Below are 17810 nucleotides of genomic sequence, written 5' to 3' on the forward strand. Positions count from 1 at the left end.
ATTAGGGGTTTTCTTAATGATGTACACATTACAAATACATTAGTATAATCAAAATACAATAGAGCTAATAGATAAAAGACCATCATACTTATTGCTATTCGAATAAAAATAGTCAATTCACGCCCATTTTTAGTTAGAAAGAAAATTCTACAGTACCCTTAATCAGTTTTGTTACTTTCAACCTACACACTTCAACTAAATCCGTTTTTCGATAAAGTGGATAAGTGTTTTACTGAATATTGTGAAACTTACTTTGCTATAGTAGCCGTGCTGGCTATTTGTTGAAATGGCAGTAACAGTTTTAGTGAAAAACTTTCAAGTGCCCAAAAGTAAAAGTGAAAAATTGGTGAAGGTCGAATTCAGAGGTACACATTTATGTATTTCTTATTATCTTTCTGTTTTGATCTAGATTGGAAATAATTTCTAATTGATACATAACGTGACACAAGCCAGCTAACTTAGCTGTTTTATTCTGAGACCATTCAAAAATATTTGTGAGCCTTTTTATACCAATTTCGACAGAATATGTTCAATATCAATTTATTTGCACTCTTATAAGTAAACTGAGTGTTTATTTATTTCAGTAGACATAAGAACTAATAACTAATTTCCATAGATTCTACTTATGTCACATGAATATTGTTATAGTCTACCTAGTCATGATATGATATGATATGAGGGTATATATAGGGTTACACGAAATTCCGTAGAATTGTTACTTTTCTACCAATTACTTAAAAAAACAACTGAAGTACATGAATTGGTTTTACTTTGGATTAATTTTTACCAATAGAATGAAATTCCTTTTTTCTATCACTTAGCTACAAATGTACTCTATTCCAAATGCAAAGATATCACCGAAAAGCTTATGGAATCTTATCCTATCCCTTTTTTCTTTTCCAAGTGGTTATAGGGACATGGGAAAAAAATTAGAAATAATAATTCGGTGCCTAGAGTATTGCTAAGCGGTACCTTAGAGCCCTTAGGTACATTAATGCGGGCTAAAAAACCGTAAAAAGTTCAAAAATGCTTCCAATGATTCTCAGGATTATATAAATCAAAATAAATCTATTCTTTCACATCATACTCATATAAAAGTAAAGTAACCCTATAAAACTAACCCTAACTATCCTGACTGCATTGTTGGAAATCAAAAATTTAGAATGTGTCTTAATGTTTTTAGAAAATATCTTTAAAGTTTTAATCGATCGATTAACTATGATGATTGAAATATATGCAATTATTAATAAAAAGGTTCCAGATTATGTCGAAGTTTTTGAAATATGTAGAATCTGTTGATAAATGTGCCAATACTTCGATATACAGATTTTACAAAACCTTTTAATCTCATCATTGTCGCAAGCAATGAATGAATTAGGCGCTATTTAAAGTAAAGGCATAATAAGTTTTGATATACCTGTTGCTCATAGCATCAGAGACCTAAGTGTTTCAGAATGCAACTATTTTATAATCGAGAAAGAGCTTGGAATCGTCTGAACAGTTAAACAGCTCCGCTCTTCTCGGTAGAAAATTTACCAGAATTACCAACCATCCACTCCAATTCTTGACACTTAAAACTTGATGAAGATTATTTCGATATTGCAGATAAAAAAAGCTTTGAATACTAACGGTCATTGTTTATTCCAAATTCAAACAAATATCAACGAAATAATTTATGGATGTAATGGATAAAGTATTACATGAATATGGTTATAGGTATGCCAATTTCATATACAGCGATTACTGCACCTACGTACAATTATATAATTTGATGGAAGTAAAAAAGACTTGTCTAAAAATAGTTAAAATCCTTTTACTATTTACGAAAAATTCAGTATTTCTCTTCAAGAATGGACTCTAAGAAGTTGAGGATGTAATTCAAAATTATCACTAGTGAAAGATTAGTTATAAATAATTAAATAAATTTAAAATAATGTTTAACATTTTAATTTAGTAACAATTTTGATGTCCATATTCTTAAATTATATTTTTCAAAATAATTTAATAGTTATTGTGAAAGTTAGTTAGTTAGAAAGTTAACTTAGTTTTTTGTACCCTTTTCTTCTATTTTTTAGTTTATATAATATGAAACGAAGGAAATTAACATCATTTTATTGTCCAGAACTACTACCAATTTTTATATATATTTCTTTCTAAATTTGTTGTTTTATACATTTATTGATCAAAATCGCAATATAACTAAAACCAAAGAATTTATACAATTAAACATACATCTCAAAGTTTTGGAATCAGATAAATCTAATCAAACTGTTATTATCACATCAAAAGACTATCATTATAAAATTATTTTATTATCAATTAATCAATGATGAGTCAACTTACAAAAAAATTTAACACGACCCTATGAATTCGTATCAAATACAAAATAATAATCTCATTCGATCTTAAGAAGAGCAATTTTAATCATATAAGAAATAAATGTGTTGGTATGGTGGCAGCAGTAAACAGAGTGCTCAGTAATAACACAACAGAAAAAAAGCTGGTTACCTTGCCTGCCAATAATAAACACATAGTTGTTATTGTTCTGAACACTTTGTAGTGAACTCAATTTAGAAAGAAGGAATTTGGACCATTGGAACCATGGATTTAAAAGGAAGGTTCGTAATAAATCACGATCATCTATTTAAAAAAGAAGATTATTGTTTCCATAATATTCAGTTTTTGCACCCAAATTTCAGCAAATAAACAGAAAAAGTAAGTTTTTCTATTTATTTGACATGTTGGATGAGACAGAGAATTTTTAATACACTTATGAACTTACAGTTCATCTCTAACATAATGCCTATGAAAATAATAATTCATGAATGAAACTAGCTTTTAAAAGAAAAAATTCTCATTGAATAATCACTTTATACCTTTTACCAATATAAACAAAACGTTTTAAATCTAGAACCGGAACTCTCTGATATGAACGGTTAATTGATAAAGTTTATCACGAAGGCTGAAATTTTTAGTTTTAAACAAGATTAAGCAAATCCTATCGATGTTATTAAACGTTATTCTCTTTTAAAAACAAGAACGAGATATATTCTAGTATAATGAAAATTTCTACCCCTATTCTGATTTTGTCTTACTGAAATTTTCATCTTATAGTTTATAAGATTCGTTTTATCCAATACTTAGAAAAATGTCTTCTTTTAAATGAAAAATACAAATGACCCTTAAGGGTTTATTTATTCATTCCCAAAAATTTTATTTTTACTGTTATGTTAATGCCAAATTATTGAACGAAACCAGAATACTTGGGATGTATCCTATTCAAACCCTAAATATATTATAATTTCTTTAACATGAGTAAAAAATTATAATTCTATTATAATTATACACGGGTATGATTGTACTTGTGTACAATCCAAATAGCAATCATAAAAATGATAAAAATATAAAAATTGACGAATTGAAATAAATATTGTGTCTATAATTCAACAATTTGATTATTACATTCAGAGTGAAAAGACTCAAAACTCAATAAAAAACTTAAATGCTAGTAATTTTTGTGGAAAAACATTAGGCAAATTTATAATTACTAATTTCAACTTCTCTACCAATAGTTGAGAAGGTAACCCCCTAGGAGGAAACACCAAATTATGAAGAATGATATTTGATAAAAAACTATGCACATGAATAGTAACACCATATAATTAACAATTTAATGGTGAGGTCACATATTCAGATCTCTCTTTCCCATTGGTCTATCTCCCTAATGGGAGATATTTTGGTATTGTCCGTTTCCTCATTTCCTTTAAAGTAGTTTTACTGAATCTGTTACTTTTGGAACAAGGTCAGTATGAGTTGTGAAATATGAATTAACCTTTTTGAACAAATATAAATTAGTATCCAACTCTTGATTTTAATATAAATTTGTCCTAGTTTCCTGGAGATGACGCATAATAGTTCCAATGTCTACTTCACTTCATAATTTATTGGTACTATAGATACTTTATATTTGATATTGGATTTCTGACAGATTGATAGGATCACAATATAACTGATGATTAATTAGGCATAGAATATTTATTTCAAAAACTGAAATTTTTTGCTATATTTACGTTGAGAAAAATGATACTTTTCAGTAACATAGAATACTCGAAAAATAATTAATCATACAATAATAAAACCACGTAAAAAATGAATATTATATTTATTTAGAAGAATGAGTAGTGAAGAGCTAAAGAGAATGATTGTTGCTCATATTGTTTCATTCTTTATGGGGTTTCATCTTTCACCTTGTTTTAGTAACGATCAAATCACTTCATCCCCTAATTTCTAACTAAGAAAAATCGATAATAATTACTTTTAAATACAGGCACTGTTTTATGTTGAAATTAAATATCAATTAGTCACAAGTAATTGATAAATAGACAATGTTTGTCCACGTACAGACAACTTTTCCTAGTCATCTATATTTCTTAGGTTGAAACACGTACGGAAGTCATTTCATAATATTCACCTTTTCATGTAGCAGCGTTAAATTAATTCACAATTAATATCTGTTCCGTTGTACTTCTGCGCTACACAAAGTTCCTGCAGGAATATACACGCCACGTTCGATACGATCAACAAGTCTCTTTCTCGGCGTGGCTGGACTTATATCACCGAGGTTTCGCGCGCGTTCCTTTTGCAGGAATGGCGATATCGGTTAGAGTAAAAAAGTTCAAAATACCAAAATGTAAAGGAGAAAAGTTAATAAAAATTGTATTTAGAGGTACGTATTTTATCAATTTATCTGTGAAATTAATATTTTGTTTATTTAACACTATACATATATTATATATATATATATATATATATATATATATATATATATATATATATATATTAGAAATTTGAAACATCTAGAGAAGTATAAAAATATTTACTCATATTAATTTTATTGTTATACTTTTGACCATAACTTCAGTTCCTGATGATGATGATAAATACATAGGTATTCGCAAGTTCGGAATATATATTAATTGAATATTAATTAATAAATCTTAATTAATTCCCCGGCGATGAATACATAAGTAATCAGAAGTTCGGAATATATATTTCAATGAAACCATATTTCTATCATACGTCATTTTGAAGATTGAATTTTCAAAGCCACCTCAAATCTTAATTAATTAAGAGCGGTTTCTTATTGGGAATGTGGAAATGAAACTTTGATATATTTTCCTAGCTTTCGAATACTTATGTATTCATCGTTTGGGAAATACTTAATTGAGATTTGTGGTGGGTTTGAGTTGTATAAATTCTTGTAAAAATTGTTTAAATTCATAGGTTTGAAAATTCAATATTCAAAGTGACGTTGAAAGAAATATTGATTAATTGAGAAGTTGGATATCATATTAACAATCCAACTTCTCAATCTTTTACCATAACTTACGCGTCATAATAACACCTAGGAATTCATCCCCGAACGTAAGTCTACTTAAATATTATATATCAACAAACATGTTATATACATAGTTTGAATTTTTCAAAAAAGATTTTTTCCCTTTTTTACCCCTCCACTTATACTATAGTATATAAATTCCAAAATTTGCTGCAATTTCTTTAAGTTCTTATTTCTTAGACCTTTTGATATGTTTATCAAAGACTCTAAGAAAAGTCGAAACGTCAAATTTTATTTTCCAAAAATTATTAAAAAAACTAATTTTGAAGCAGAAGAGACCCAAAATCAATAAAAACTTCTATAGTAACCAGAATCCCAGAATCAATATTTCAATTAATCAATATTTCTATCGACGTCAATTTGAATTTTGAAGCCCAGGAATTTTAAAATTTTTCATAAGAATACGTTTCAAAACCACCGAAAATCTTAATTAGTTATTGCAAGTAGAAATTTTATTATTTTTATCATATTTCTTAAATTGTATTTGATGTTCCAGATGATGAATACATAAGTATTCGAAATCTCGGAAAATTTATTAAAGTTAGTCCACTTTGTTGTTTCATTGCCACGTTCATAGCAAGAAACCTTGTCAATTTTATCTATCTCCCAAAAATTATTAAAAAAACTAATATTGAAAAACAGAAGAGACCTAAAATCAAGGAGATACTAAAACTTCTTGAGATCTTGGGTTGATTTTTATTGAAATTTATTTTATCCTGACCTCTTACTTCTGAATATTATCAGCATTATCAAAAGAATTATAATTCAAATTTGGTATAAAAAGGATAAAATGAGAAGTAAAATTATTTATTAAAAATTACAAAAAGTAATGTGACATGGTTAAGAAATTTCGTCAATTACTACTAGCTTAGCAACAATCTCTTAAAATCTAGCAATGGCACCTCGATATTTGTTGCCAGTGATTTTATTCCTTAGATTTATGAATATAATCTGGCTAATCTAATAAGGCAGCTGAAACGTCCATATATTCTAATTGGAAGTTTCGATGCCCAGAATGTATGCTTACCAAACTCTATTGCGAAAACAAATGTTAATATAGCTAATTTATCATTTATTGGTCTTAGTTTTTGTGACCCTTCTACTTCGTCTCTCTTATAGAAAACACTGGATAGTCTTTAAGACAATCCTCATTTCTAATGTATTAGAACAAGAATCAATTTGTGAAACAAGGCGAATTCTAGCTGAAATGCATTTAAATAATTCACTGAATAACAAATATTTCAGCTACAAATATCGATGAATTTAAAGCAGCATTCAAGAATTGTATAATCCAAAAGGCAAAAACATACGTTGAGAAATAGTTAATATCAACATCTCGAAAGGTCGATCGCTGCTGGAATAAAAATTGTGCGGTCCATAGTGGAATAAAAATTGTACGACTGCAGTCAGCGAATGTAAACCTATTTTCAATGAGTTAAGATATATTATCGGACTACCGACAATTATATAACTTAAAAAAAAATGAAAACCAAAGCAGGATGGGTGGTCAAATTGAGTAAAAAAGCTTAAACTCACTACGTTTCCACACTTACCTCTGTCACGTTCGGGATAAATTTCTACAAAGAAATCTCGACAAAGAAAATACATTGGAACTTGTAATAAAATTCCCGCAAATTCAATAGCTAATAATTTTGAAGAGAAATGCAACTGAACGAACCCCTATTCCCTATTTTTCCAATGGTAAATCTGATCTTGACTTCTGTATCTTCAATTTATTTCGAAGAGCTAAACTTCACTCTTCATTGTTATAAAAATTTTATCGTTGGTTCCGATAATATAGCATTCTTTCTGCAAAAATATTTATAAAACATCTTTCTAATATAATTGCTGGAATTATATAATAACACCATATGGATGAAACAGCATTTCTCAACGCAATGGTGAGACATTTTCAATTCGTATGATGAAGCTATCACCAGATCTCAACTCATATGGTTCATCTCTTTAACATGCACAATATGCAAGGTAATAGAAAATATTATGGAAACTTTAGTTACAAATTAGCAAGCGAATCTGACTTAAAAACTCTTGATTCTCTTAACAATGTAGTTCCAAGAAATTGCCTTGGAGCCCTTAGATCCCTAACTAAAACATCTCACGTGAATTTAGTGAATTTCATCTTTGGTTGAGACTACTACTTCTCATGTCATACTGCGTACAAGTTTAAGCACAACCTGAGGATATAATAAATCGTTTATAAGATATCAGTAATTCTGGCTCCAAATTCCAACCGCTTCCAGCAAGCTTGTCGCCTATCTGAATCAACCCCCATTCGTATCTCATCCTGTCCTCTTTGGATAAAGCAATAATCAAAGTTTAATAAATCTTCAAATATGATAATAACCTGAACAAAACATGTTACTATTTATTAATAAGGTGAAATTGCAGCTTTTAAATAAAATATTGCATAAAAAATAGAGAAATAAAATATGCTATGCAAATACTTATGCACTTATGCTATCAAATTCATTTGGGGTTCTGAGCTTTCATCAAAAAATTGATTGAACATTGGGTCATCTATGTGAAACGTCTATAAAATTAGTGGTTTGTGGATACAGTTTTTGGACACAGACTACTTAGTGGACATAGCCGACTGACGGATCTGACCATCTCAAATGTCAGTACTGCTAAATACCACTCACAGTTAAGTTGTTCACAATACTCCAATAAACGCCGTTATCACCAACTTAGAAATTTGATCCAATGAATTATTTAAATACTTCAGAACAGTTAATTATTATTCAAAAGACCCCACGACGATCATCATGAAACTCTATATATAGAATATTGATACGATTCATCATATCTATTTTCAGCGGAAACATTTACTTACGGGGATACCGGAAGTGGCCATTATCTCAGGAAGCCTAACAGATATCGAACCATGAATAATAACTCTCTTCGATAGATCTCATCAAGATTTATCTGTGTGTGAAAATTCATGATGATTGACTAATGCGCAGAAAAGTTTCTGAGCAAAAAGTATGCAAATGGATCATTTTTATCAAAAAAAGTTCGTTGCTCCAGAAGGCATAATTCATACAGATGGCTGGTTAGCTTATCGATGCCTCAACAATGAAGGCTACACTGAGTGGATCAATCACAAAGAAAGATTAATTTCTGATAGCGGGATTCATATCCAAAGAATGTCGTAAATCTGAACCAAAAATAGACTAATTCATTTCATTAATAGAAGAAATCAAAAAAATTTACAAATGTAGAAGTTAACCTATCCTAACCTAACCCAACCTAACCTTACAAAAATTACTAAAATCTTATTTTATCTATTGATTTTTCGTGAAAAAAATGCATTTGCATACTTTTTCCACATAAACTCTTATGCGCATTTGTCAATCATTATGATCATTGTGGGGTGGCTTATCATACTTGTACCAATCTATTTCACGAAATATACATAATATTAACAGTTTGTTAATGTTAATATTCAGGTATCATAGTTAAATTGTAAGTTAATTATTGAATTGTAATATTTCTCTCATTCTAATTTACTTAAAGTGTTTTCGACTGTGGGGTGGATTTATACACATTGTTAATATTACTTTCTCACTCAATTTATTTATTGTCTCACATTAAGTACACTAAACTAGTCACTATTTACTCAACTATGCACTAAAACACTACTAAACGAATATGTAATTTTTAACAAATTAATTTATTTAATAACACACCGTTTACTTGTCTATCCTGATGTTTTCGGAATGACATCAGATTATTTACTGACTTCTTCGCTGATAAACAAGCAAGTATTTATACATAAAGAATTTTCCGATCATTCGATTCTAGAAAGTAGACAAACAAATAACAAAAAATTGATTCTATAGTAACAATATAAACAAATCGCTGCTGTAAATAAGTCATAAAAAATATATAAACAGCCTTTCCGACAACTGCAGGATGTCCCCACACTATAAACTCTTCTATCCTAACAGAACAGGAACAATTCGTAACATAACTGTACTAGGTATCAATTTTATCATCTCCTGTCGAGACAAATTAATTTGAACGAAAAACTACTACAAACTACAAAGAAGCCTAATAATTGCTTCTAAGACATAATAAACGTTTTGATTTTATTATTTTCATAATAATAATGTTGTGTACATTATTTAGCAGTGTGAGTTCTTCGCCAAAATATTTTTATATGCCATGAACTTATGAAATTAACGCCTTAAATTTTAAATACTATCATGTTTACCTCTACTAATGTTACTTATTCAACTATTTGTGTTTTATAATGAATTAATAGTTTCACACCCGCATTAGCGGTTGCTATAAACCGGAAATTAGTTGTATACAAAGAGAACAATTTATTGTACCATGAAATTCATGACATTTTCTATATAACAGCGACAATATGTAGCTTATTAATAACCGGTAAAGGCAATATATCACATTAAAATTCCTAATCTGAAAATTACTCTGTAATCTATAAATTATGACTTATTGAATAGAAGATTCACCTCTTTGTATCCCTCTTAACTGATTCCAGAAAATTGGAACAAACATTTCAATTTTAAGAGCAACATTTTGGTATGATTGAATAACATAAGTAATTTTTTTTAATATATGGATAGCCATATTTTTTGTTGTTGATTTGTTTTGAGTTCTGATTTGAACTTTTTTTTCGAATTCATAAGATGTTAATGATGTTCAAAGGTTGGTTGGTGCCTCAGTCATAAGTCCTTTGTAAGTTACCCCAGCATTTACCAATTGAAAATGTTCCAGCATTATTTGGTTATCAGTATTATAATTGATGAGATCGATTTTAGCTGCACATTTTTTTAGAATACTCACAGCATTTAAGACACCTATTTTTTTATTTTCTGACCTCCTAATTTGAAAATATTAATTTTTATTAAATTTGCTGCAGCCCGAAAATAAATAAAAAAACGAGGACACATCATAAATTGATAGACATTCTAATAAACCCGGATAAAGAGTAGGAAATATTACATAAAGAGAACTCCCAGATGTATTCAATGATATATTTAAGAAAAATCCAAACATTGGAACAGAGGTCAGTAACAATATTTGTACGAGGGTTACTACTTGTGTTTTGAAATATTGTATATACATATATACTACGATTAGTACTATAAGCAAGTTGGTTGTTATCTAGTGTAAGTATGTTTGCGTGTGATGTCCAGCATCATCATTCTTAACTTTTATTTGAATAATTATATATATATATATATATATATATATATATATATATATATATATATATATATATATATATATATATATATATATATATATATATATATATATACATTTTTCTTTGATAGAATTCACTTGCAAATCTTTCCTGATTTCATTGTTGGGTATAAACCACGGTGCGTAGGTGATTGTACGTAATGCTTTAGACTGAAACTTCTCTATAATCTCGAGGTAAGATTTGGCTGTTGTCCATATTGGCTTGAAGGTGACTTTGAAAACTAGGTGTTGAGTCCGTTGTATAGATGGATACCCAGGTAGGGTTTGTGGTAGGGTTTTTCCGTTTACGGTTACTGCAGTGTAACTGTAACACTTCTACATATTGTACAGGGGGTTTGGAGTGATGTTGCTTCATTAATGTTAATTCGCCTGATTCTTCTCCAGTCGTTTATTTTCTAAGATGTTGTTGTAGACCTGATGCTGCTACGGTAGGGTTTGTGTGGTTTACCAATATTGCTTTGTCGTCATGATGCGGCAGTTATATTTCTACTTGTCAGAAGATTAGCAGTAAACAGGCTTCCTTGATCATATCTTTCTTAGACCTCTTCTACTAAGTCATATTTAATTCTATAATCACTTTTAAAGTTTGTCTTTCATCCCTCTTTTCATTTTCGAGATGAATATTTGTGGTTTATCTTCTTTTGATATACTGTTTACCTTTGTTTAAATTATCGATTCTCTAGTCCTATCAACTTATGTTGGCAATTAAATAAATACATTAATATTTATTTCGTACAAGCAACAACGGTTGTTTAAAATTTGGAATGTTTATTAAATTACTTCGATATAAATAACTTCAAATTCAAACAAAATGCTTGTAATACCATTCATTCTTTGAATACAACAATATTTTACAAAGCATGATGTGACTTAGAGGAAACTTTAGTAAGATAAAAAGTCTGAGGTCCATGTTTCAAATGGAGTTATTTTAAACCGCCAAAAATGAGGTCGTTGCCTTTACTATAAGTTTCCTATATTAATTGAACACAATTAAACGAGAAATAAGAACTGATCAACAATTAGAAAGCTGCTTAAAAAAAAATACTAAAATAGATATGGAAAACTGTGCTTTTACATCTCTTTGTTTCCTGTTAACGAAAAACAAACACAAGTTTTTTCACTAAATAAATAAACTCTTGCTCTTTCAAAGCGTATTTTTTAGATAATGGAATACATCAATTTGGAAGTAATTTCAGAATAAACTGGGGAAATATTCATGAAAACATCATTTGTCCGCTCTGTTTAGGATTATGCTTAGATAATATTATTATTGTCTATTCATGGAATAGAATTATTGCTCAAACCCCATTGATGTATAAATAACATTTGTATTCACTTTATAAAAAGAATAACATAGCTTTAGAATAATTGTCAGAGAATTCAAAAGGTATAATAACAGAGTTGGATGAGCTGAAAGCAATTATAATGTTTGTTGGTTTGTGTTGGGAAGTATCTTGAGTTATCCAAAGGGTTGGCTAAAGTTCGATTCAATGCTTATTTGAGATATGATCTTATAGAGAAATCACGTATTATGCGGTATGGAATTTTGCCTCCAGTTCCTAAATTCTCAATTATCTCTACATATATCTTACAAATATCTGAAGATAATTTAGTGGGGAGCTGTAATAAATGGTTCATCAAAAAATGTAAGAAAAACATTGCCAGAATATATAACATGAAATTACGAAGAAAAGTTCTTCTGACTAATTCTCTATTTATTCAGGGCTGTTAAAGGAAAGCACGGAAAGAGTCTGTTTGGAAATGAAGTTATCAACTGGGTTATAATATCTAAATTTGAATTCATAACAGCGTTAAAAACGTATTCATACTGACAGAATAAAACAAGTTGGAAAAACTTTCTAAATATGAAAGGTTTTGTTCTGAAAACAAAAAGAATCACTTGTGCAATACTAGAGTGTGAATCTCTTACTTGCTCTAGGACTCCTATTTATACAACGTAGGAGGTCAGGGATGTAACAAAAAATTTTGGTCAATTTATAATGAAATACGTACGAATTACGTTCCCGAAATTTTTTTGGTTTCAGCCTACTGTTAATTGAAGTTTATAGCCAATACTATAAATTGAATTCATGACACTTTTCGTCAACTGCTATTGTGAACATTAATTATAACTTTACAATTGTCCTTCAGCTAGCAGAACTTCATTTCCAAATTAATTGTATGAACTAGATCGTTACTAATAATTATAAACTAAATCGTCACTGATAATTATAGGAACTGTTAGATCAGTTCAAAGCCCTTCGTTTAATTAACACAAAGCGTTTCGATCCCGTTACATTCTAATCGATCGAACGATCGAAACCTTTTTTATGAGGAAGAAAATTATTTAGCTCTAGCTTCATTTCATAGAATGGGATCAGAACGCTAGTTGTAAAATAATTTTTTTTAAAACTTGACAATCGGACGTTGTTCGTAAAAAATTTCGTTAATTATTGTGGTTAAGTAGACACTTCTGTCGACTACTCTAGAAAAAAAAAATATTTGTCAATTTCCCACTTCCAAGACAAGTGAAAAATTGACGTTTCGACCTATTTCGGCCTTAACAAAATATTATCACACGTTATACTTGATATAATTCAGAGAATACAATGTACATCTCTATATTCATTAATTCGCTTTTCTTCTAATTAGTTCTAATCAACCATATTACTTTTTATTTCATATTTATGTGTAATCAGCACGATGTTCTTTATCCCATATTCTAATTATATCAATAGAATTCCTCTATTTTGATATCTAATTTGTCGTCCCGTCGACTCTATGTTTTGTTATTGCTTTTTCAATATGCGTGTATGCTTGCAATTAAATATTATTCATTCTTCAATATTGATCAAAGAAAAAAGGGGATATTTGGATCAATACTGCATAAAAATGCAGAATGTAAAACTGCAGAAAACTAGATGGCTTTCTGATAGTGTTTTATTTATTAATTTAATTATGAGGTTAATGCAGGTTATGTGGATATAATAGCAACTACGAATAAGTAACTTCAAATTTGATTGTTATGGTGGGGGTTTGATTGGATTATGATTTTTATTTTTAAGGCTGGAGATTAATTATAATGATATTCAGAGTAATCGTTCATTTAGCAAAATGATTCTGTTCAGTGAATTAATATAGTGTGAGTAACCTTCAAGCCGGTAAGAACACTTTGCCTTTAGTCTTCTTCTGCTTCTTCTCGAGAACTCATTATGCTCTTTCTAACGTCAGAATATTGGGACTTTAGTTCTTATTCTCCTTTTATTCATTTTTTCCATTCTTTCCTATCCCTTGTCACTTTAATCATCTGCTGATTTTTGAGGCGTTGTACACTTTTTTGCAATGGGTAAAAAATGTTAAACTCGCGTCAGGACACGTGAGCTTATCGAAAATGCGTAGGACAGATGGAGAGTAGAAAACCGGCGCGGCGTAGGAGAGGATGTAGCACAAATTATATGGATGTGCATGTGAAATACAATAGCATGTTTAATGTTACTGTTTCTGATATCGGTGATATTTGTATAAATCGTTGCCACTCAGTTCATTATTATGATTGCTGTTCACATTTCTTCAAATAAGTCATTGCGTGCTATACGATACTTCTTGTATGAAAAATTGATTCATTTATTCTCAATACGTATCTGCATGGCTTCAAAAAAAATTGGAAAAAGCTTTGATGAATTGCCAGTGGTGGAGATTTCAACATAAACTGCAGACGATAAAAATCAAATAAAAATCAACTATTAATTAATTAATTTTTAAATAATGAATTTGGTTTAACTATGTCAAATGATTGCAATCTTGTGACAACGAAATACAAAACTACTGTTGATGCGGTCTTTATTAGATATTTAAATAGGTTCGATACAAAAATGTTCGTTTCTTACTTCAGCTATCATAAACCGATCGTATCAGTTTTAGAGGTTGGCGATGATGGTTTGATAATAATGATGGTGAAAAAGTCGTCGAAATTATGTATGGAAGTTAATATTTTTCTGAGAGATAAATTTTGTAATGTAATAAAAATTGTCATGTTTGTGTACGATAGCGCAATAAATAAATATTGTTTTCTACCATATAAATGATAGTACTTTTATACTGATAATTAAAGCAATTCGTGCAAAATTATTTCTTAACCATTCGAAAATATCAAAAATGCACAACGTTAATATTCAAGTTTTCACCGTTTGTTTTCCTTGTCTTCCCCCTTCTTGTGCTTCTTTGTTGTAGCCAAGTTTTCATGAGTTTTTCGTTTCTTCTTTTCTTATATTGTTTTGCTTCTATTACTTTTATTATTAGGCTTTGCGGTGATCTCTCTTTGTGGGTCCGTACTAGTTTAAACAACTTTCCTATGTTGTTTCCTATTAGTCCTTGTTTGAGCTACTATAAATTCACCTCATTTCTTATCCTATCCATCCATTCCTGCTACTTTCCTCAGATTTATTTCGGCTGCTACTGTTTGTTCGACTCTTTCTTTTTGTTAATTACCCAAATTTCACTTCCATATATTAACGTGGTCTTATTATTATATTTGATTTGCTTTTCTCACTCTGTTCGCTATCTCCATATCTATTTTCCCGACTTCTATGAAAATGACGAGATATTTAAAAGTTTTCACTCTACGTATTCGTTGTCCTATCATTATTAAATAATTCACATGTTTTGTTTTCTATTGTCTTTATTCATATGTTTCCATTTTCTTAAAAGTATCTGCTAAGAATACTATGTCGTCAGCATATAATATTCCGTCTATTTTTACTGATTATAGATTTCTGTAGCCAATTATTATCTTTAGTTTATAGTTCTTCTCTTTTATTGTTTACATTATCCTATTCATGTCAAGTATAAATAGAAGAGGACTAAGACTATCTCGTTGTCTTACTTCTATCTCCATCTTAAACTCCGTCGATCTTCTTTCGTCTATTTGAACTTTCCCTCTAACGTTTTCATATCTTCCTTATGTTATATCTGTTGTTTTCCTGGCGATTCCTATCATAATACCGATGAAAACACTCTTGTTTGTTCCGAAACTAATCGCTAACGTATTGGGTTACGAGCAGATGCTTGAAATTTAGCTGAAGGTGCATTTGATATGAACTACTTTTGTGTTCATCATTGTAAAGTTGTTTCTATTAAAACAAATAATGAAAACCCTATAAGTCATGGTACACGTTAATATAATTTTGATGAAAATGTGTTTTTTATTCTGTCGGAATATGTATATAGCAAACCTTATTTCAAAGATACGAATGAAAGAAATTGTGCTCCTTTTTCTTAAATAAAATAAGAAAAATAGAATTGGTTTCCTTTAATGTTTGAAATAGAATTCACGTCGCATTATATGCACGGCGGTGAGTTCGCATTGTTTGCGTAAATAATAAAATGAAATATTCCTTGGAGGAATTTTAATTACATAGAGCTATGTGAAAATTAATAAAATACTAATATTGATAGAGTGTATGTGGCATACAATTATGCAAGTTGTATGTCGGAAATAATATGAGAATTTATAGTTAATGAGAAAATTTAATCACGGATCTCGTATTAATTCTACCACATCTTACAGATTCAATTTAATGGCGAAATTTCTCGTATTTTTGAGTAAATATTTCATTTCGTTGTTTGAATGTCGTTCCCAGAAGTTCAGCTTCGCAAACACGATAAAATATCAAATTTAATGAATTAAGTTTTGAATTAATAATGAGTATGGGATTTTAACAACCGGAGCCCCATTTTTTCTATAAGGCCAATCGTATGAAATGAAAGCTTTAGAATTGAGTTATAAGAAACTGAAAATTCATTTAAATCCTTGCATCTCTTTTGTAATCGTGTATTAACAAAATTCCAACTTATCTAACTATTATTGACTCATTAGAAGCGGATATTTCTGGAATAGTCTTGAATATCAAAACCACACACATCAGTTTCAGTTCCTATTCATAATAATTTATAAAGGATGTAAATGAAACAGATGCCACCTCTATAACTTTTGAATGGGTTGTTCGAAATTTGGTGGTTTATGTTATGCCTCAAATTCAGGTAGAAATTCATAAGGCCAAGTTTTAGTTTCACTAGAAATGATATGAAAATTTGGATTTTGTCCACTAAATATTTGAATTACACCGATCAATACTAAACTTCATTATGAACAATTGACTTCTTACTATGAAAGTATCTATTCATTATATTAAAAACTTAAGACTGAATTTAAATGTTTATACCAATATTTAGGGGTAAAGTACAAAGCTGCAATAAATATTTTAAATTATGAAAGATTTTATGATTAAATTTGATACTGTCAAAAAAAACTTTCTTACGTATTTTATTACAAAAATTCAGTATCCTCTTCAAAATATGCTTCTTTGAGCCAATTTATGTTCAATCCCATTTCCCATACACTTATCGTAAGTCTCGACTAAGATGGCCTTCAGTACCTTAAGGGAATTACTATCTTTGGCTTCAATTAACTCGTGGTCCATTCCCTGAAGCAGATTTTTGAGTATCGAAAAGAGAGGGAAGCCACAGGAAGCCAGATCTGGATCCATCGAATACAGTGGCTGAGCGATGATACTCGTTTCGTGTTGCTACATACGTTTGAGACAGATAAACACAAATATTTATAATTGGATATGGTTTTAAAGTTATTCAAGATATCCTCTATTTAGATCAATACATTTTTGCATGCGTTTGAACCATTTGTCGAAGCATTTATTCCTTTTCGATTGAGGTACCTCCAAACCATATGATTGGACCCTTCAAACGCTTCTTAATGTGTAGAAAAACGTTGACCTCGCAATTTATTTTCGATCTGCAAGAATAAGAAGAAATCATTTAGAGCCAAACAAAAATTGTACGGCGGATGATCCATCAGTTCGATATTTCGACTGTTCAATAACGTTTTTGTTTATACTGATGTGTGAGATCTCGCATTGTCTGGTAAGAAATGATTCATCTTCTGCGTATGGTTTCTCTGCTTTTCTCTAACAATTCTGGCGGAAAATTCTGGTGTACCATTCAGATTTAACCGTTCTACTTAGCTAAAATGGAACGGTGGCAACATGTCCAGTTATTCCGAAAAAACAGGCGACCATACAGTCGTTAGTTGTTTAGTTTCAGGTCCATATGCATAGCATAGATCCATGACTTTTTGCCT

At 29.7% G+C, this 17810-nt stretch overlaps 1 protein-coding gene across 1 annotated transcript in view; it reads left to right on the forward strand.

Annotated features, from left to right (window-relative positions):
• The first annotated feature begins 238 nt into the window (after positions 1-238).
• LOC130446447 (otoferlin-like) overlaps positions 239-17810 on the forward strand; it is a 92431-nt gene continuing 74859 nt past the window's right edge. Inside the window, exon 1 of the mRNA XM_056782717.1 lies at positions 239-365. Within this exon, the coding sequence (XP_056638695.1) occupies positions 287-365 (79 nt within the window). The 5' untranslated portion in view covers positions 239-286. The remainder of the gene's footprint in view (positions 366-17810) is intronic.

Source organism: Diorhabda sublineata, chromosome 7, assembly GCF_026230105.1.
Source record: "Diorhabda sublineata isolate icDioSubl1.1 chromosome 7, icDioSubl1.1, whole genome shotgun sequence".
NCBI lineage: Eukaryota > Metazoa > Arthropoda > Insecta > Coleoptera > Chrysomelidae > Diorhabda > Diorhabda sublineata.